Source organism: Caretta caretta, chromosome 2 (genome assembly GCF_965140235.1).
Source record: "Caretta caretta isolate rCarCar2 chromosome 2, rCarCar1.hap1, whole genome shotgun sequence".
Lineage (NCBI taxonomy): Eukaryota > Metazoa > Chordata > Testudines > Cheloniidae > Caretta > Caretta caretta.
The window spans coordinates 117,093,262-117,114,365 of NC_134207.1; the positions used below are offsets into that span (position 1 = coordinate 117,093,262).

The 21,104-nt window shown below is 39.2% G+C and overlaps 1 protein-coding gene across 2 annotated transcripts in view; it reads right to left on the minus strand.

Annotated features, from left to right (window-relative positions):
• The window catches only part of BMP6 (bone morphogenetic protein 6), a 163,252-nt gene that overhangs the window by 23,840 nt on the left and 118,308 nt on the right, over nt 1-21,104 (minus strand). For both annotated transcript variants that reach the window (XM_075125385.1, XM_048839805.2), the window contains exons 2-3: nt 17,911-18,103; nt 764-912 (exon numbers count right to left, since the gene is read on the minus strand). In XM_075125385.1, coding sequence (XP_074981486.1) covers nt 764-912; nt 17,911-18,103 — 342 coding nt within the window. The remainder of the gene's footprint in view (nt 1-763; nt 913-17,910; nt 18,104-21,104) is intronic.

Below are 21,104 nucleotides of genomic sequence, written 5' to 3' on the forward strand. Positions count from 1 at the left end.
CTCCGTCTGTAAATTGATTATCATAATACTTCCCTACCCCACAGCACTACTGCAAGGCTTAATTAGGATTTGTAATGTGGATCACAATCCTTCTGCTTTTCATTCATGTTAGTGAAAACTCTGCTGCTGCTTCTTTCTGGAGGCAATGCTTTTATCAGCAACTGATAGACTGAAGGCAGTGGGTGAAACCCTGGCTTCATTGGAGTCAATGGTAGATGTGCTTTACCCTCTGATGTTTTTAGGGACAGCTCAGTAGTAGGAGGGATTCTGGGGTAGCAGAAACAACAATTGCAGCAAATCTAGCATCAGTTTTAAAGCCATTGTACATCTTAAACGTGGACCTCTTTTTAAAAAAAGTTACACTGGAAAATGTTTCCATGAATTGAAAAAATAAAAAAATAAAACTTATTTGGCTGGATTTTCAGAGGCGTGGAGGTCAATGGGAGCATCAGAAATGTAGAGCATCTGCAAGCCAGGCCACTTGTGGCGTTCCTATGAGCTATCCATGACAGGATCTACATATGGAATACATACAACAGGCAGAACGGGGTACTCAAAGTATTTTAGAGAGATACATAGAAGGCCATCAGACAGACAGTAAGTAGCCTTCCATCTGTGCGCTTGAATGCATTGCCTAGTCTATCACATAACAATTGTACACTTGGATACATTACCCAGACCATCACATTAGGGCTGATGCTATAAACAATTAACAAAGACAATCACCTGCCAGATGAATCAACTAAGGTGGTCTGTAACCTACCATCCCTGGTCACCACACTCAGCTGGAGTCCCATGTTATGCTGAGGGTTCATCACCCACATGTTACTGGTGGCAGTGATGTCAAACTCTAGCCAGCCTTCTTCTGAGGCCCACACTGCTCTGGTATCCAGCAAAAACAGATCAGAATCTCTGCAAAAGAAAACAGGAACATGGTCAGGCGGGGGTTCCAGTATTCCCCACGTGCTTCCACTATCACAGTAGTGGGAAGAGTCAAAATTAAAATATTACTCATTTGTTACTTTAATTTCACCATGAAAAGGCATGTGCTTCTGAAAAAATATAGTTCAAAATGTTACAAAAAGTAGCTGTTTTCTAGGCTTGTGGAACCCACACCAGCTACAGAAATGCTAATACTTAGGACTGTATGTTGGTAACTGGATTTTAAGCCTTACCTCAGTGAGGCTTGGGTGTAAATATAGTCTAGAGTGTACAGTGGCCAAAAGTTATTACCATGTCTCTCTGTTTCCTAATATGTATCCCTATTTATGTAAAGGGCTACAATTCTTATGTGTGATGAGCCAATATTGCAACATTAATAGGGGTCTCTGACACCAATCCTATCACTATTTCTTTTGCAAAAACACATTACGATTAATAAGAACCTACGGAAAATGAGAAAACAGGTTACCTGTCCCTTTTCTCCCATCAAAGATGAATTACAGAAAAAGTTTTGTTTGAGTTACATTTTATTTTTGGCCAAATGCTATGTCATATTGCCCAGTAGTTTGGTTTACATGAGATCACACATGGAAAAATAAGTGCGTCAGTATATTAGGGCTCTTAGTGCAGCTCCTTTTTATAGTGGAAAGGCTTTGCTCCTCTCTCAGCTAGTGACCACATTCTGTGGTTGACTCAGCAGCCTTTCCCACAGGAGTCTTTGCATCCTCCCTTCCAATGGGAAAAGTGTTTCAGGGGAAATTCTGTGACCTTCACCTCCAGGAGCAGCAAGTGGTGGGGCTGGTTAGCTGCTGTATGCTTTGGAAAAACTCTCTGATTGCAAGAGTTGGGCTTCACCAGGCATGCTGTGTACCTTGGAGCACCACTACTATTGAGGGATTAACTGCTGAATCAGCCCAGAGTCTTGTAATACAACTTCCAGATTGCTCCCTGGCACCCTCTGAAGTGGGCTACACATGTGCAAGAGGGTCCTCTTAGTCCCTGCGCTGTCTTTCCTCTGAACTTCCCTCCTCAATCTGCTTCCTGTAAACCATCTCTGCCCTCTTCCACCCTAACATGCGTCAGCCTGCCTTCCTCTAATCCCCAAACCCTAAATAACTGACACATTACCTCCACCCAAAACAAATGTGTTTGGTCACAAAACTATTCAGAACCATGTATGGAGAAAACCTACACTTTCACAAACACTCATAAAGTATCAAATTAACAAAGAGTATGAACAGATCAAGTTGAAATTCAGGGCCTGATTCGCCACTATCTTGCATTTTAGAAAACCTTTTACATGTGTGTGGAGTGAGTGAAAAGTGGTGTAAAATGCGACCAAATCAAAATTCTCCACTTTACACCAATGCTTGCTTTTTACACCCACTTTGCACAGGTATGAATGGCCACATATGATGAAAAAAACACTAGAAAAATCATGCTTTTCAATTCAACTATTGTTCACAAATAGGTTTACAGACTATTCAATAGACCTGGGTCAATTTTTTAAATTGTGAAAAAAAAATTCCTCTAAAAATTCTCACCATTTTCCAACCAGCACCACTATTCCACTAGCTTTTCTCCTTGGTACAGATTTATGAAGCCAGCTATTGAAGTATTATTCCACAGATGTTATAGGTGACGCTAGCAGAAGCACCTATAGTTAAGGTAGCCTGATACCTACCACTATAAGGCCTGTTTTCAGCTATTGTAACTTTATCAGAATAACTACTTGTGCTGAGATTTTAATTTTCAGGAAAACAAAAATGGCTTAGCTGTTTCCAGGAACAAAATTAGGAGACAATGTTTTCCTCACATTAAAAAAATGTTTGCAGTCATTTCATAGAGAAGCCCTAGCACTCCCTGTTTTGGAGCAAGGGATTTGACAGAGGCCTGCTATAAGTAGGGATGTGCCTTTTGCTATCCCAGTGAAAATTTACCAAAATTTGTTCATGCTCAGTAAAGACTCAGAGTTCAGCAGCTAAATTCTCTGAAGATTCCATCTGCACCGAGAATGCTCCATCCCCACATAACTCCTACATGGCAATCTGACCGTTTGTATGCCATCCCCGCAGAGCAACAGAGCATGCACCATCATATGGTTACATGGCAGAGCGGAACTTTCCCTGCAATTGCTCCTCCTGCCAGCTGAAGGCCACTGCAGCTCCAGGTCCCAAAACTACAAGCAGCCTCGCCTGTGCTTTCAGGCTCCCCTGCTGGCATTCAGGCAGCATGGAGAAGAAAGTCTAAGTGAAATGCAGAAGGGTGAGGAGTGAGACAGACTGAGAAAGGGACAAGCTGGAGTGGTCAGGCTTGGGAAGGATGGGAACAGAAAGGGGTTTGTAACCACTACAGCACACTCCCCTCCAGAAACCAGTATTAAGCCCAGGATTCCCAAGTCTCAACATTCCTCTGCTGTCTGAAAATATCCGTGAAACCCACTGGCACAATATGCATCTGTCTCATCCTCCTCCTGTGGTCACAGACCCCCGCAGAGGATAATAACCTACTACTATTACCAATTATTCTGTTAGCTCAAATGGCAGAGGTCTATGTTGCAATTCTAAAGGTTCTAACCCTACTGATAGCTCGTGGGGTGAGGCGGGATAAATATGGTTCTCCATGAGTAATTTTCTAAATTTTTGCAAAAGCAAACTGAAAAACTTCACCAATGTTAAGATCATACAATCAAGCACTTGAAACTTAAGAAATGACAAAAATAAGGTTGGCTGCGCAGTCTTAATGTTGTCCCCATCTGTGTATGCATGATGATTGCTCAGGAATTAATCAGGGTTGTGTAGCTAACAAGGCTGTTGCCCGTAAACTCCCTGCCTCATTTACTGAAGAAGTTGGAAGGTGTGCAGTGAATGAGGCAAGGGATTGCAGGAAGAGAAAGGAAGCTCTGATGGTTAAGGCAGCTGAAAGCTGCCCTGGGGAACAGGATTCTATCCCTACCTCTGCCTCAGAATAGTCACTGAAGCCAAATTTTTCACAGGTGGTCACTAAATATGTTTTCCTCATTTCTTGGGTGCCCAACTTGAAACACCTGTGGCCAGATTTGTGGAAGAGCTGAAAACTCACAGCTGCATTAGAAATCAATTGAGCCCAGTTCTGAACCTATGAAGTGCTGTAAAATTCTAAATATTCAGAAAAGTTAGGTCCTTAACCATCTCGAATTGGGCACCCAAAATTAGTGGACATGTTTTACTTTAATCTGTCTGTGCCTCAGTTCCTCAATTGTAAAATGGGGGTAGCGAAGATTGATTAAGGTTTGTGAAACACTCAGATTCTATGGTGTTCCTCATGATAAAAAAAGCCCATGAGAAATATTAATTCAGTCTTCAGAGCAGGGTTGAATAGTGTGCCATGAGTAAGGCCTGGCGCCACACATTGAACAGTGAGGATAAACAAAATATTTACTAGCTAGCCTTCAGTGAGCACCATTCATCCTGTGCAGTGAATGAGGTAGGGGTCCTGTGGAAAAAAATAGTTTGTGACTATATTATTAAAAACGGTATCATACTTTTTTCATATAGGAGCAGCAGAAAGGTAGGAATGGATAAGGGACATGGACCAGGTAGAGAAGACTGGAGGGGAGCGAAAGAGAAAGAATGTTAGTGGAAGAGTCAGAAATGGGGTGGTCTGAGCAAGCTACCTAGGACCTGACAGGAAAGAATGTCTACAGCATAGACTCAAGACAGACAGAATCTGATGCTATCACTGATTTACGCACAAACTTCTCTTCATTTCAAGGATACTACGTAGCCTCCTACATATGTAGAGAAGAGAGGACTTTTGCATTCAGTATATAGAAGTGAAGTTCCAACACCATAATGAACCATTGCTTAACACTTAGTTAAACTGTCCCTGGCATTTTATATCCACAGACAGTTCTCTTTTTCTGCATTTACACTGTGCTCATCATCACTGTGATATCTGAGAACCTAATCAAGATTTTAATCATACTTAATACTCAAACTCCTGCAAGTAGTTAATTCAGTAATGTTTGTGCAGCACATTAAACACTGTATAAGTGATAGGTTTGTATTATTATGGGGAAGTAAATAAATGGGGGGAACTGAGGTAGTGAAGTGAAGTGATTTTTTCCCAAGACTACATACAAGCCGACTGGAGAGATGAGAGTCAGGAATTCCTCACTCAGTTAGGAGCTCGTTCCTCTAGACCTCATTTTATGGGTCTGACTCAAAACCCACTGAAGTAAATGGGAGTGTTTCCATAGCCTCCAACTGACTTTGGATAAGGCCCTGAAATCAAAGGTCAAGACAACAATTGCAAGTGGCTGAAAGAATCTCACAGTCTAAGGGAGAAGTATGATTTGTCTGTGTGAATCATAAATTCTGCCCTAACTCCAGTACTCTGGAAAAGGATCCATTTATAAATATCCAGATATAAATATCAACTATAGCTACTATTCTTAACACCAGCATCCTGGCCATGTAGTCAGGGCATTTATGGGAGGAATAGTTTGCATCTAATTATGGTGTTTTCCCCTGTAATTAAATATTTCTTTAGCTAAAATCTCAATAAACCTTTCAACAAAATGTCTGTGGGTGTTAATTCATTTTAATTATTTAACTAAACACTAATTAGCTTATATTTTAGTCAAGTGGTTAATTTTTGTTACTATAATTAGTGAAATCGCCAGATTACAATAATTTCTCTCTGTCCTGAGTACACATTATAACATGGAATTTTGCCACAGGAAAAACACCAGTGCTATAAAAAGCTAAATTTTACAACATATATATTGGAAAAAGGTTTTCTATTTTCCCAACAGTCTTCTTTCTCCCTCTACCCCCTCCCCCAAACTAGGCAGAAGTTTTCCCAAGAAAGCAGTGAGAATAAACAGAGCTCTCACTTTCAAACGACTAAGTTAACGGCCTCTTATTTTAATTACGGATGAGGAACAACATTTTTGGCTCAGCTTCAAAGCTCCCAATTACCCAGGTGTTTAAGGGATTGTTACGCTTTGACAGCCATTTACTGAGGCATTAGTTACTATAAGTCCCTAAAACTTTCTTCAGCTGAACATTTTTGTTTACTTTTCTTCAAAGACAAGTTGACATAATAGTCTAGACTGCATAACGTCAACCTCAAAGGAGATTTTTGCACAGAAATGTGAGGGGGTTTTACTGCTTTATTTTTTAAAAATTTAATATCCTTTCTTAATACTTTTTTGTATATCACACTCAATCTATAGTTTGCACTACTTCAGATCTCCAGAAAAATTATTCTGGGTGTGATGCTGCTGATTCTGGGTGTGATGCTGCTGATCAAGACCTTTTCTTCTGAACAACCAACACGAATAGAGTGAAAAATTGTACCCACCATAAAATGTAGTCTTACAGAGTTAAGATTTTGAAGGTATAGCCTAGCCCAACTATAAATCAAACTCTTTCTGTATGTTATTTTTAGAGTTGCCTAGATAAAAATCTTAAAGAGTTTGCTGACATGCAGGACATACTGTATAAATTGTGTGTAGAACATGATACATGCAAAGTTATAACATGGAATATTAACAACATTGCAATTTTAAAGCACTTTTATTCAACAGATCACAAGGAACCTCACAAAAGTTAGGAAATTGGAACTGGATCCTGCAAAGAGCTCAATGCAAGGGAACCCCTGTGCCTGTAAGAAACTAAAAGAAAGTCAACGGGCTCCATGTGGGTGTAGGTTCTCTCCACATGGAACTCTTTGCAGGACCAGGTCCTTAACCCTTATAACCCTGATAGGTAAGTATTATAGTATTATTTCCATTTTACAAATGGTTAAACTGTGAAAAAATATTGCCCAAGCTCACATAAGCAGTCTGTCTCTCCGGACTCCCAGTCCAGTGCTTTAATCACAAGACCAATATACTCTAAATAGACCATGTCGCATCTCAGAATTCAGTTGATTTTGCACCAACAGGGCTTTTCTTTGTCCTTAAAAAAGAGCGGGGTTGGGGGGGGAGCTAAAGAAGTTTCCTTCAGATTTTGGAGGGAAAGATAATTAGCTACAGGACTGAACATTTATCTGCTAAATTCACCCCAGAACAATTTTGACTTTTAAACCACTTTAAACAAACACTCACACCCACCCACCCTCCCCTTCCACTCAGGAGTAAATATATGCACACTATATACAAATCTGACCTTAGCTTGAGACAGATTGACGTTAGTTTTGCCATTTGTTTTGAACAAGCCAATTCCAATCCAGTTGGGGACAGTTATTTTCTAAACTATAAACACTGCTTGCAAATCAATTTTCCCTTTAGATTAGAAACTCAGACAGCATTTGTATAAATATCCTGTTGCAAAGAGAAAGACTTTACTACCACTAACTGACAGCTAAAAATAATGAGAGTTTTAACCCTTAACGGAATGATGTTCTGTTGCAGAAGAACACACTATATAAATGAGAGAAGTGAAGGACATACCCCACCCCGATTTTATCATGTGGGAGGAATCTTTCTACGCACATCAAGCTACCATATTTCATTCTTGATATGAATGAAATTGTTTAATAAATGTTGACCATTAAAGCACCATATCCTTCTTTTGATCTTCAGCTTAAGCCATTGCTTCATTTTTTTTTAAATAGATTAGCTGTTTGGACAGTGTAGGAGGATTCTGAGGTCTGTACTAACAGGATATTTACACTTGAAAACATAATAATCATCCCAACCAAGGGTTGACATCTTTGATCAACCACAAACCCCCTCAGTGCTCCCACTCCTGACCCAACACCTCGCCAAGAGAAAGCAAGAACGTTTCTGAGCAAAAAATATACATAATGGCGTGTTTCTAGAAATAAATCTGTTTCTTCCCTTCACTTTTCATGTCTCTCTTAAATGAGTAACCCACTTCCAAATAGCATTGGAACTCAAATTCCCTCTTCTGCTTCCACAAACTCAGCATTCTATATATATTTGGAACACAAATGTAAATAGGGTTGAATTCCTCTCTGTTCTGCCTCAGCATCATAAAAGGCTGCATTACTACAGTCTGCCGTATTTTGTGAAGGAGAATGTCTCCCCTATTTATAATGAAGCTGGTCACAAGCACTTGAAAGTCAGTGAGACTTGTAACCTCTACATTCTTTTGGTGCTTTTGACAATCTCTCTTATTTTGTGTATTTAAAAAATGTACACGCTGGTGCTGAAATAACCCAGGGACAGAGAATAACCTCTCAGAATATGTCTGCACTCCAATCACAGGATGTAATTGTAGCTTAAGTAGACATACCTGAGCTAGCTTTAATCTAGCTAGCTTGGGTGGCAGAGCTGTGAAGCCTTAGCACAATGGACTTCAGAGCAGGCTAACCACTGAAGTCCTGAGGATTCTGGGCAGGCTTGTACAGACAGCACGGAAGCCCATGCTGATGACGCTTTTCAATGCTACTGATAGCTGAGCTAGCTAGAATCTAGATTATAGCTAGCTTAGGTATGTCTACATGAGCTGCAGTCACATACTATGATTGCAGCATAGACATAACCTCAGTCTTTGAAAACTTAAAGGCTGAAAAGAAGCAGAAGCTGATAGATGCATTGTTTTATAAAATGTTTCATTTCCACCTCCTAACCTCAGACTAGCCCACAATTTGTTTCAAACTTTTAGACTGCTACATTCAAAATAAGTCCAAAGATACTTCAAATCTGTTTTACAAGACTGTTTTTTACACAATCACAAAATCTGTATAACTGTTCAAAGGGGATGCTTAAGGTAGGTCAAATTTCTGGCCCAACTTAAGTTTCATTAATCTTTCCTCAATGTTCTGCTGAAGACATCAGTGGTTTTTGTAATGAAAAAAATTAGTCTGTAACAATGATTTGATTTAAATCAGAAATTCAACAACTAAGCACTGTTTTTAACCATACAAAGGACAGGAAGGGGAACCACCACATTGCTGACACTATTGAGTCAGTATTAAAATGTTTTCTTTTTAAAAAAGAAAATATGCTTCGATCATACTGCCCTGAATGACTGCCTCAATGTCTCCAGGTGCCATGAGTATCATTTTTACTTTTTGATTGCTTTAAATAAAGACAATGTGAAATCGTTCCATAATGATTTTATGTTATTTTAAGAACTGATATGATAATTCACTTCCTTTTTGTTGCTTTCTCAGTACATGCCGAAATACAGAATTATAGAGCATTCATCTATGAGAATTTCAGTACAAGGTCTATATATTGTAACATCTGTAAGCTTGTCTTCAGCCTTCTCTACAATGGCAAAAATAGGACCCATTATTCAATACCAGTACAGTTCCATCAATAGTAAACAACAGAGTACAGAGTACAGACAGGGCTCAAGAGTAGGGTATTTTTGTTTTTTTTAAACCCCTATGTCATCTAACTCCACTCGGGAAGGGTTATTAGCACTGCCGTAAGGTCCTAATAAGCGAAACCTCTATGAAGTCAGTCAGTGGGGTGTTTTTTTTTCTCCTTAAGAAGAGCTGAATAAGAGTTTTTATTACATGCTTCTGAACCAATGGACACCTTCCCCTTCCCTGCCCCCTACCCCCACCCCACAGCATCCAGTGGCTCATTCTTTTCCCTGGTAACTTCAGGGACACCTTTTTGGAGTGATGCACTTATTTTTGTCCCCTTCCCAGGTCTCTTCCCTGCAGTTTCCCCTTTTCTGTTTCTTGAGACACTCAATATTCTAATCTGTTTCATTCATTAATGGAGGCTTCATCTCCCCAAATTCATGTATTCATGGATTCTCCCTCCCGGTACAGTCATGATTTTTCTTGCTCAAAGACACACAGAGCTTTTCACATTTCAGTGACTTGTTCAAATCCAACCCAGATCAGTAATCACCAAGAATTATCATTGTGACGTTGTACCCCATAATGCTTTCCAGAAATATGTTTATGCGTGTAAATATGACATGACTGGAATATGTTTTATGCTAGATATGCCATGTAACATATTTCTGCAAAGGTTATGATCTACTGGATATATTCATCCTATTTACATGCATGTATCATTTTTGTATTCAAAGTTATGAGTATTGGCTATGTACTTGTTTGATTTTAGGTAGCTTCAGTGAAGAAGTTGGTCAGCTTCTTGAGAAAAGACTATTCTCAGTAAGTGCCCAGTCAAGAAACACTTAAGATAACAATGAACTTTAAGAGACACCAATCCACATCTGAGCTTTCCTGGGAATGTGGCAGCGGCTGGTAAAGTTCTGAGTCATGCATGGACATGTGACTTGCCCATGTGACTCCAAAACTCCATCTTGCAGTTGGATTCTGCATAGGAGAGGAGAACGGGTTTCTACCCACAAGAGAAGTCTATTTAAGCCCCTGAAAACTCCTCTATTTTGTCTTCATCTGGCTCAAGAGATAGCCTCTCCACCCCCAAAGAGATGCCTGAAAGAAAGAAACTGGAACAAAGGACAGTAACTATAGGGGTGTGAGTAATTGCTGGACCCAGACTAGAAGGAGGCTAGCCTGTCAAAGAAGCTTATTGGAACATCTCTGAGGGTGAGATTAACCTGCATTTAGTTTCCTACTATATTAGGCATAGACTTGTGTGTTTTATTTTATTTTGCTTGGTAATTCACTTTGTTCTGTCTGTTATTACTTGGAACCACTTAAATCCTACTTTTTATACTTAATAAAATCATTTTTATTTATTAATTTACCCAAAGTATGTATTAATACTGGGGGGGGGGGAGGAACAGTTGTGCATATCTCTCTATCAGTGTTATAGAGGGCAAATAATTTATGAGTTTACCCTGTATAAGCTTTATACAGGGTAAAACAGATTTATTTGGAGTTTGGACCCCATTGGGAGTTAGGTATCTGAGTGCTGGAGACAGGAGCACTTCTTAAGCTATTTTCAGTTAAGCCTGCAGCTTGTGGGGGACGTGGTTCAGACCTGGGTCTGTGTTTGTAGCAGGCTAGCGTGTCTGGCACAACCAGGCAGGGCACTGAAGTCCCAAGCTGGCAGGGAAAACAGGAAAACAGTGCTGAGAGGTAGTCTCAGCCCATCAGGTGGCAATTCCCAAGGGGGTTTCTGTGATCCACCCGTCACAATCATCACTCAAAGGTGTTTCATCAGCCTATAGAAATGAATTGTTCCTTTTCCTAGCAGATTTGTGTCTGCATCTTAAAAGCCACCGTTAAACTGGCACCCTTGTTGGCAATCTCAAGAGGAAAGATCAATGACTGAATGGACATCTTATCTCAGATCTGAAGGTGAATCTTCCTGATCAGAGTTGAGGAATAATATCTGGCAGCAGAGCAGGATCCTGTGCTGTATCTGTTTTAGATGGATAGATAACTACTGTTCTGTCAATCCACCGCCTTGCACACAATTCACTTTTGTTCACCCCAAATCCAGCTAGAATTTCCCCATACTTCTCTTCAATTTAGCTGCATTAAAGATCAGTGGCTAGAATTCAGGATGTCTACAGACTCTTCTTCATTTAGTACAATGTCATCAAATGTCAGCAAATATCAGGTCCTTATTCAAGCCATTAGTCTAAAGGAAGCAAAAGACAGCTGTTCTTTTTTGGCTTATAAGTCAGCTGCTGGAACTCAATGCAGGTCTTACGAATGTTTTGTTGGCTCCTTTAAAAAAAAAAAACTATTGCTTTTTTGCTTTTGAGCCATAAAACACTGTTCCCAATAGGCAAAAAAACCCAATATATTCCAAATGAATCACTAAAGCAAAACTTTAGCCACAACTTCCGCAGAAGTATTTTCATCACAAGGAAAAGAAAATAAGCGGACTAATGATCAAAGGATAAAAAGTTATTCAAACCAAGTGTGTTTCAAACTTCACGTAGGGCATCCAAAGAGACTTCAAGGCAAGAAGATGGGATGTGTTTAAGTGTGGACTTTCCTAGGTACAGATGTTGGCAAGCACCTGTAAACAAGTACCTAGTGTTTCCCTTTAAGAGAAGCAAGGGACAACAAGGGTACACATTACACTAACCTGGTCACACATTAGGCAAACACACCCTACAGTGTCAAAAATGTAAATAGAAGCTAAAGTTGCAGAGTGGTCAGAAGCTTGTGTTTCTTGCAAAATAGTATCTATTTTTTAAAAAATGAAAAAATCCACAACTACTTAAGCTAAGAGTAGAAGAAATAAAGTTTTCTCTCTAATGACGCTGAGAATATATGGGCCTAATTTTGCCCTTGTCATCAGAAGCCCAATCTGTGTAGACAAGTCCTGGGCATGCATCCAAAGTGCATGTTTCTTTAGCTAGAACCCCCCTCCCCACCCCAACATAAACACACACACATATAAAAATAAATAAATTCCCTAAAGGAACAGATGAGTAAGGGATTAGTAAAGAGCTATGGAGATCTGCGTCACCAGTTCAAATCTAGCCCATGTTAACAGTAACTGAAAATTGCTGTCTGTTTGGCCTAGATGAAACTTCTTTAGGATTCTCTGTTCAGATTCTAGCATGCACCTCACTACAGGCACCCTTGTCGGCAGTATCAACAGGAAAACACAACTGAATGGAGAGACTTGAATTACTTTCTTGAGGTGATCACTCCAATTCCGAGTTGAGGTGCTGCTGGCTTCAGGGTACCAGTTCTGTGACTAAACAGAGGGCTGCAGTATCCAGGACTGTCAATCTTGCATGAGTACTAAATGCCCAATAAAAAGGTACATTTATCTCCCAACTCAACAGTGCAACTTATGTTCATTAATATATTATTTGAAATACAGATATGGCTTGTCAACAACATCATATACAGAATTACTAACAACTACTTTGAAACAAAGACTTCACCAACCTCTAAGAAATGGGAGTATTAATTGCTATGGGCCATATCAGAGTCCCATTTCTCTTCACCCATTTTTAAGTTATAATACTTTACTCAATTCACTGTACTATAATGTTACATACAAACAAAAGTTACCAATGCCCTGTAGGGGAAGGAATGTCAGACCTGCTGAAATATGCATTACTATGGCTTGCTCTAGGGACTGGTGCACAGAAACTATATTGAAGGCCTAAAACTACATTAGTTAACAGAGATTCTTCTTCAGCTCCAGTGATGGAAACATGTATTTGTGGAAAAGTCTTGGGATTTGGTCTTTAAGTCTGTGTGGTCACAATGAACAGAACAGCTGACAACTATAAAGTCTACACACACGTCCATATCAGCTCATATATACTTCTAGCTAGCAAACATGAGATTTCAGCAGACCACAACTTAGAAAACCCAACATTATTCCCTTCCAACATATCAAAATCCTCACTGATATTATGCATCCAATTATTTCACTCCTTTTCTACAAATGCCACTCCTCTTAGCTTCAGTTAGTGAATGGTTGCTTGGTCTTCACAACACTTATTCAGCTAAGGCATGGCCCCAAAAATGACATCAATGGAAAGTCTGAGAAAGAAACATCACAAAACATCAGCACCTTGCAAACCATCAAAAGGAAAAGAAAATATTTCCTTTTAATGCTGTAGTTTGCTGCATCTTCTCATTTCTTTTATTATAGGAATAGCATCATTAGCCAATAAATTGCTTATGTGGCTCAGATTTACTTTGACATTTAACTGACCATTAATTTCATTTTTGTCTTGATGCTTCCCTGACATGAATGTTATTCCTTAAATATATCAAATTGTTTCATATTTCTTATAATTTTTGTGCCACAGGTTCTATCTTCCCTGTCTTTGCCCTCCACATCTTATTTGACACCAGTGGCCTACCAGCTGTCACCGTACTGATTGCAAATGTTGCTAAGTATCAACATGCAGCAAAGTCCAGGGCTTTCTCATAGGCAGTAGATTGTCTATATCACTATATTTTGAATGTCCGTTTGTCTATTAGATTCCAGTTATACAATAGTCAAAGCCTCATATAGACAGGAGAGCCTATGGCCTGATACAAAGCCCAATGAAGTTAATGGAAAGACTACTATTGATTTCAAAGGGCATTGCATCAGGCTCATATATATATATATAGGTCATATATTATGGTCATATTTGAGGCCCCAAATAATAAGAATACACTTATATAGCAGGAGACAAAAGCCCATAGGTAAGTCCAAAACATTGAGACCTAGGTGTAGGGTCAGAATCTGGGGCCAACATGGACAATCACGGCAGGAGCAAAGGAGAGACAAGAGGAAATACAGATGGGAAATTTAATGATCATAGATGTCTGTATACTAATGTAAGGAGTATGGGGAATAAACAGGAAGAATAAGAAATACTAGTGAGTAATCACAATTACATCAAACTGGTACCACAGAAACTTGGTGGGATCATTAACATGACTGGAATACTGGTATAGAAGGGTACAGCTTATTCAGGAAGGACAGGCAAGGGAAAAAAGTGAGGAGGTGTTGCCTTGTATATCAAAGATGTATATACTTGCACTGTGGTTGAGATAGATGTGGGAGGAAGACCTGTTGAAAGTCTCTTGGTAAGAATAAAAGGGTTAAAAACAAAGTTTATATTATGGTAGGGGGTCCAATATAGACCACCTAACCGGGAAGAAGAGGTGGATGAGTCTTTTTTTTAAGCAATTAAAAAAAATCATCCAAAACACAGGACTTGGTAGTGATGGGAGACTTCAACTACTTACACATCTTTTGGGAACATACTACAACAAGGCACAGATTATCCAGAAGTCCATGGGATGTATTGGAGACAACTTTTTATTGCAGAAGGTGAAGAAAGAGACGAGGGGAGTGACTGTTCTAGATTTGATTCTGACAAACAGGTAGGAACTAGTGAAGAATTTGAAGGTGGAAGGCAGTTTGGATTAAAATGTTCATGAAATGATGCGTTCATGATTCTACAGAATGGTAGGAGGGAAACAGCAAAATAAAGACAATGAACTTCAAGAAGGCAGATTTTAGCAAACTCAGAGAATTGGTAGGTAATATTTCATGGGAAGCAAGTCTAAGGGAAAAAAGAGTTCAGGAGAGTTGGCAGTTTTTTAAAAAAGAAACATTATTAAGGGCACAAAAGCAAACTATCCTAATGCACAGGAAAGATAGGAAGTATGGAAACTAGGACAAATTATGAAGGATGAATAAAAAACCCAAAACCCCACACCACAAGCATGTAGGGACAAAATTAGAAAGGCCAAGGCAAAAAACGAGATTAAACTAGCTAGGGACACACAGGGTAACAAGAAAACATTTTAAAAATACACTAGAAGCAAGGAGAAGACCAAGAACAAGGTAGTTTCTATTACTCAATGGAGGAGGAAGAGACAATAATAGAAAATGCAGCAATGGCCAAAGCGTTAAATGCCTTTTTTGTTACTGTTAACTTATTTTGTGAAAACTCTGATTGGATGATTAACATAGTGAACTTCGGTATAAATGGGGTAGGATCTGAGGGTAAAATAGGTAAAGAACAAGTTAAGAATTACTCACAAGTTAAATGTCTTCAAGTTGGCAGGGTCTGATGAAATACAACCTAGAATACTTAAGGAACTGGCTGAAGAGATCTCTTAGCCATTATTGATTATCTTTGAGAATTCCTGGAGGACAGGAAAGTTACCCAAGGATTGGAAAAAAGGGCAAATATAGCACCTATCTATAAAAACGGGAATAAGGACAACCCAGATTGTACGCTTAACTTCAGTACCCAGTAATATAATGGAGCAAAAAATAAATTTGTAAACATCTAGAAGAAAATAAGGTCATAAACAACAGTAAACATGGATTGTCAAGAACAAATCATGTCAAACCAACCTAATATTCTCTTCTGACAAGGGAGAAAACCTTGTGGGTAGGGGGAGAAGCAGGTGATGTGATATATCTCAATTTTAGACAGTGTCAAAAGCCTTACTCTCATGAGCTTCTCATAAACAAACTAAAGTAATACAGCCTACAGAAATTTACTATCAGATGTGTGCACAACTGTTTGGAAAACCGTACTCGGTAGTTATCATAGGTTCACAATCGAGCTGGAAGGGCACATTGATTGGCGTCCCACAGGGATCTGTCCTGGGTCCAGTTCTATTAAATATCTTCATAAATGATTTGGATAATGGTATAGAGAGTTCACTTGTAAAGTTTGTGGATGATATCAAGCAGGGACGGGTTGCAAGTACTTTGGACAACATGATTAGAATTCAAAATGGTCTTGACAGCCCAGAAAAATGGTCTGAAATAAATAGGGTGAAATTCAATAAAGACAAATGCAAAGTACTACAAATAGGCAGGAATAATCAACTGCACAAATACAAAATGGGAAATGACTGCCTAGAAAGGAGTACTGCTGAAAAGGATCTGGGGGTTACAGTGGATCACAAACTAAATATGAGTCAACAATGTAAATGCAAAAACAAGTGAACATCATTCTGGGATATATTAGCTGAAGTGCTGTAAGCAATACATGAGAAGTAATTTTTCCACTCAGCACTGATAAGGCATCAGCTGGAGTATTGTGTCCAGTTCTGGGGACTACACTTTTGGAAAAATATGGACAAACTCGAAAGTCCAGAGGAGAGCAACAAAAACATGATTAAAGGTCTAGAAAACATGACCTACAAGGAAAGACAGAAAAAATTGGGTTTCTTTAGTTTGGAGATGAGAAGACTGACATAACAGGGGGACGTAATAGTCTTCAAGTAAACAAAAGGTTGTTATAAAGAGTAGGGTGATAAATTGTTCTCCTTAAACACTAAGGACAGGATAAGGCGCAATGGCCTTAAATTCCAGCAATGATTTAGGCTAGACATTAGGAAAAGCTTCCTAGCTGTGCCGATAGTTACGCACTGGAACAAATTACCTAGGGAGGTTGTGGTATCACCGTCACTGGGGAGGGGAAGGAGGAAGGAGTTAAGAACAAGTTACACAAATACCTGTCAGGGATGATCTAGCTCAGTGATACGCAGACCAATGCGCAGGAGCCACGAATGGCTCTTTAATGTGTCTCCTGTGACTCCTTACAGCCCATGATATTAAAATATTGTGTGATTTAATTATTAACCCATCCAAGTTAGTAAAAGAATCCTGATTGGTCAATATGTTATTAACCAATTGTAATTGATAAAATAATAATACTTGGTCAGTCATTTTGTTGTGAGAATTTAGATTAGATACATAGATGCTCGATTAGACAATAAATGAAACAATGAATGTGGCTCTTTTGGATAATGTTGATGGCTAATTTGGCTCCTGAACCACGGATGTCTGAGTATCACTGGTCTAGATAATTCTTAGACCTGCCTCTCTGCAGGGGGCTGTACTAGATGACCTATTGAGGTCCTTTCCAGTCCTACATTTCTATGATTCTGTGATTATATTATCAACTAACCTTTAACAGAGGGATTTCCTGGAGAAAATAGCCTACATAGTTTTCCAAGTGCATTGAATTTGATCTTCCTGTATAACTAAAGCATTTTTTTTAACCTATCAAGATATAAAGTTCAGCTCCTGTACTTCTGGGGCTGTCTTCTTCTCCTTCTCATTTTCCTTGGTGTAACTCCCCTAAAGTCAATCAAGTTACTGTACTTCTGATTTACAAAGGTGCAACTCGAAGGAGAATCAGGACTACAATGCTTAGCAATGTTTCTGTAGCAGTTTTACTCTAAATTTCCAGGATAAGCTCTATTACATATCCATTTAGTATCTATTTGAAATGGAACATACCCATTTTAGTGTGCATGAATAATGTTAGCAATGCAGAATCTTTAGTCTAAAATTACATGGCTTCACCCTAGACTCTTGTCTCACTTTAAGTCAACAAAATCATATTCCCCAAATGACATTCTGGACTAAGTTACTGCTGAGTTTCTTCAGTCCACATCCATTTTATATTTTATAAAGTCTACTTCCTAATAAATGAAACTTGAACAGTAACAACCTCTATTAACCTGGGCAAAAAATATTCTAAGTGATTTCTGCACCTTCCGAATATTCCCACCTCCTTAAAAAAGGAGTCCTCCACCCCAGGCTTCACAGTTGCCGTAGTTAGTGAAAAAGAGTGACCGTCCCTTATTTACCTGTTCTGATGCTCTTGCAGGACTTGATAGATGCTGATAAGAAAGGTTTGATTTTTAAAACTCCCCACGACACAGTCCTTGTAGATTCGGAATTCCGCAGCAGTAACCGCCTCCCCCTCTGGGATCTGGGACAAGTTAAACTTGAACTCTTTGTGGTGTCGCTGGTGAGGTGTGAACTCCTTGTCATATTCAACTACAACATTACCAAAACAAAACAAAACACAACAGATTGTGACAAACTTAAATTAACAACAAGAGTTTTCTCACATTCTGTCATCTCACAGCTCTTTACAATATTCATTAAGCTCTATGTTAGCCTAGGAGGAAATTACTTTCATTATTTTCTCCATTCTGACGATGGGGCTATTGAAGCATAGAGAGGGACAGATACAATTAAGTGAGCCCAGTAAGTCAGTGGCTGACCCACAAACACATCCCAGATCTCCTGACACCCAGGTTTATGCTTTAGGCTTCCAATCAAAATAAAATAATATTTGTATGACATTATGTCCAGGGTTAAAGTTAACCAAAACCACCAAGTTCCTCTTCCCTTTGTGGAAGCTTGCTTTAGCTTGAGAACTGCAAGCCAGTGGCCTCGGTTTTATGATGCTCATAAATAGGTATGAGATATGTATGGTAAGTGAGACCCAAATCAGGCCACCTGCATTTATTTAAAGAGGTTTGCACCTTAGAATTTGCATTTTCTTCTCCAGAGGTTTTTCTTTAATTTCTCTTCCCTTGTATACCTTCATTGTGCCTTGTTTGGGTTTTAACTTAATCCACTGTCATTTTGTCTTTGTTCCCTGGATTTTAATTTTATAATCATTTGTTTTAAAATGTTTATAAATTACAAAGAATTAAAAAAAATCCAGTAAAGTTGCTCTCACCAATGGAGCTGAAACAGGAATTGTGTCGGTAATAAATAAATCAACATTATGTTATCAATGTGAACATGTAATTATGGATCAGTGGTGAGGGGAGGATTTTCCTTTTAAATCAGCCTGATGCTTTTTCTCCTTAACATGCCAACTTGCTCCTGCTCAGGAAGAAAGACCATACCATTCCCACCACCCCATCTTCCATCATCTTCAGATTACTTCCTACCTACGTTGGAATTTATATGGCCTTTACAACAACATTTGAGTGCCTCAAAATGTGCATTAAATTATCCTCACATTATCCTCCAGAGTTAGGAGAGATGCCCATTTTACAGATGGGAAGCTGAGGCAGAGAAGATTAAATGACTTGTCCAAGGACACAGGAAATCTGTGGCAGAGTGGGGAATTGAGCCCAGATCTCCTGTGTCTCAGTCTAGTGACTTATCCTCAAGCCCACTAAGAAAAGAAAAGCCACCCCGGTGTTCTCATTACACACAGTTAATGGATAGACACTCCTCAGCCTTTCATTTCTGTCTATTTACCCCCTCCACCCCCAACTCCAATCTTGGCTTCCTCTCTGTCCTCTCCCTATTACTAATTTGCAGTTGGAAGCTGTTCTTTCATTTGTGGTGCTGTATCTAGCTGGAACTTTACTGCGGTTCCCTTCAAGATATTTAGTCATTTCCTTCTCTTTGAAGCTTCCCTGGAAATCTTTTCACTTACAACTAACTGTGTGCAGTGCACTTTGTTGTACTATGCACTAAGGATGCTTTATAAAAGTTACGGTATAAATAGGTGAATTTGCAAACTGTGGTCATAGATAAAGGACTATTAATTTTGGCACCTCTACATCATTAAATATTGGCTTGATCAGTTTAGAATTTACACAAATGAGAGTACAGGCTATTGAGTCTAAGACAATGGTTTTCAACCTTTTTACATTTGCAGACCCCTGAAAATTTTCAAATGAAGGTGTGGACCCCTTTGGAAATCTTAAGACAGTCTGTGGACCACCCAGGGGTCCATTGGCCACACGTTGAAAACCACTGGTCTAAGAGCTTTCAGAAAGAGGGCTGGGTTGCCCATTGTATTCCTTTACCAATTTTACAAGTAGCGGTATCATTCCCTTCTAATGCTTCAGAATAGCATTTGTTCAATGTACTGTATCCTTCCGGTCTTCTTTATTGGCAGGTGTTGTTTTTAACCAAAAGTTTCATTACACTATAGGTAGGAATTTTTATTTGAGATTGCAATTGCTGTATTTTACTGATGGTCCATGTTGCCACAAAGCATCCCATCTAAAATCAGCTTTCAAGGTGGAATGATATAAGAGATTGAAATTCACCAGTATTAGTAGGCCTTTATTTATTTTGTATGTACTCTGTAAAAGGGGCTGGAATATCTAGTTATTTCTAAGAGCGTTGCATCTATTTTCATCCACTGAAGAAAGTGTAACCGAGCATACTTTTCTAAACACTATGTTGGCATATTTCATAAGCATAGAAGAGTCCAAGCAATAAAAAGGCAAGGGTTAAGATTAAAGAGACAGAGACCAAGTTCTGAACATCTGCTACAAGATATGCAGATATATATAGCGATTGGTGATGGAACGATCTGAATCAGCTATTGGGAGGGATGGGATGGGGAAGAATGAAACAATAATTCTTGTCTAGGAACTTATTAGACCTGCATGTCTCATTTAGCATGTAGCTTCTATACCTCTACAGGTTCCCAGATTCTACCAGTGCAACAGATCTGGGCTCTACTCCCCACTCTGTCTACTACACTTGTCACATAGTGTGGGACTGAATCAACATTGTGCTAAACAATGCAGTGTGGGGGGAAAAAACTACATAGAAAGGTCCCTTTTTCCAAGATTTGTTGCAAAAGATGAGGTTGGACGAGCAAAGGTAGATGGAGAAAAGAATGGTATGGAAATACGAAGAAGAAATGGGAAGAAAACTAAAAGGACAAGGAAGAGCCCCAGGAAAGGATGCTTGGGGAAATGAGAGAGAACAGGAGAACAAGAAGGAGACAGAAAGACTTAAATCAGAAAAGGAGAGAGACAGACAAGAAACAAATGAAGGAAACATTCCATGTCTCTTGCTAGTCACAGACAGGAAGCCCTGCCTCAAGATCTGACTCAGCATCAGTAAGCGTAGGAGCACAAGGAAAGTGCTGTCCCACCCGACAAGTGGTAGGAACACACCAAATATGAAGGGGGTCAGTTTTTTCCCATTAAAATATCTCCAGATTTCAATTTGGAGAAGTGGTGTGGTACTGAAGTACCTCCTCTCCACCTCAGTCCAAAATGTG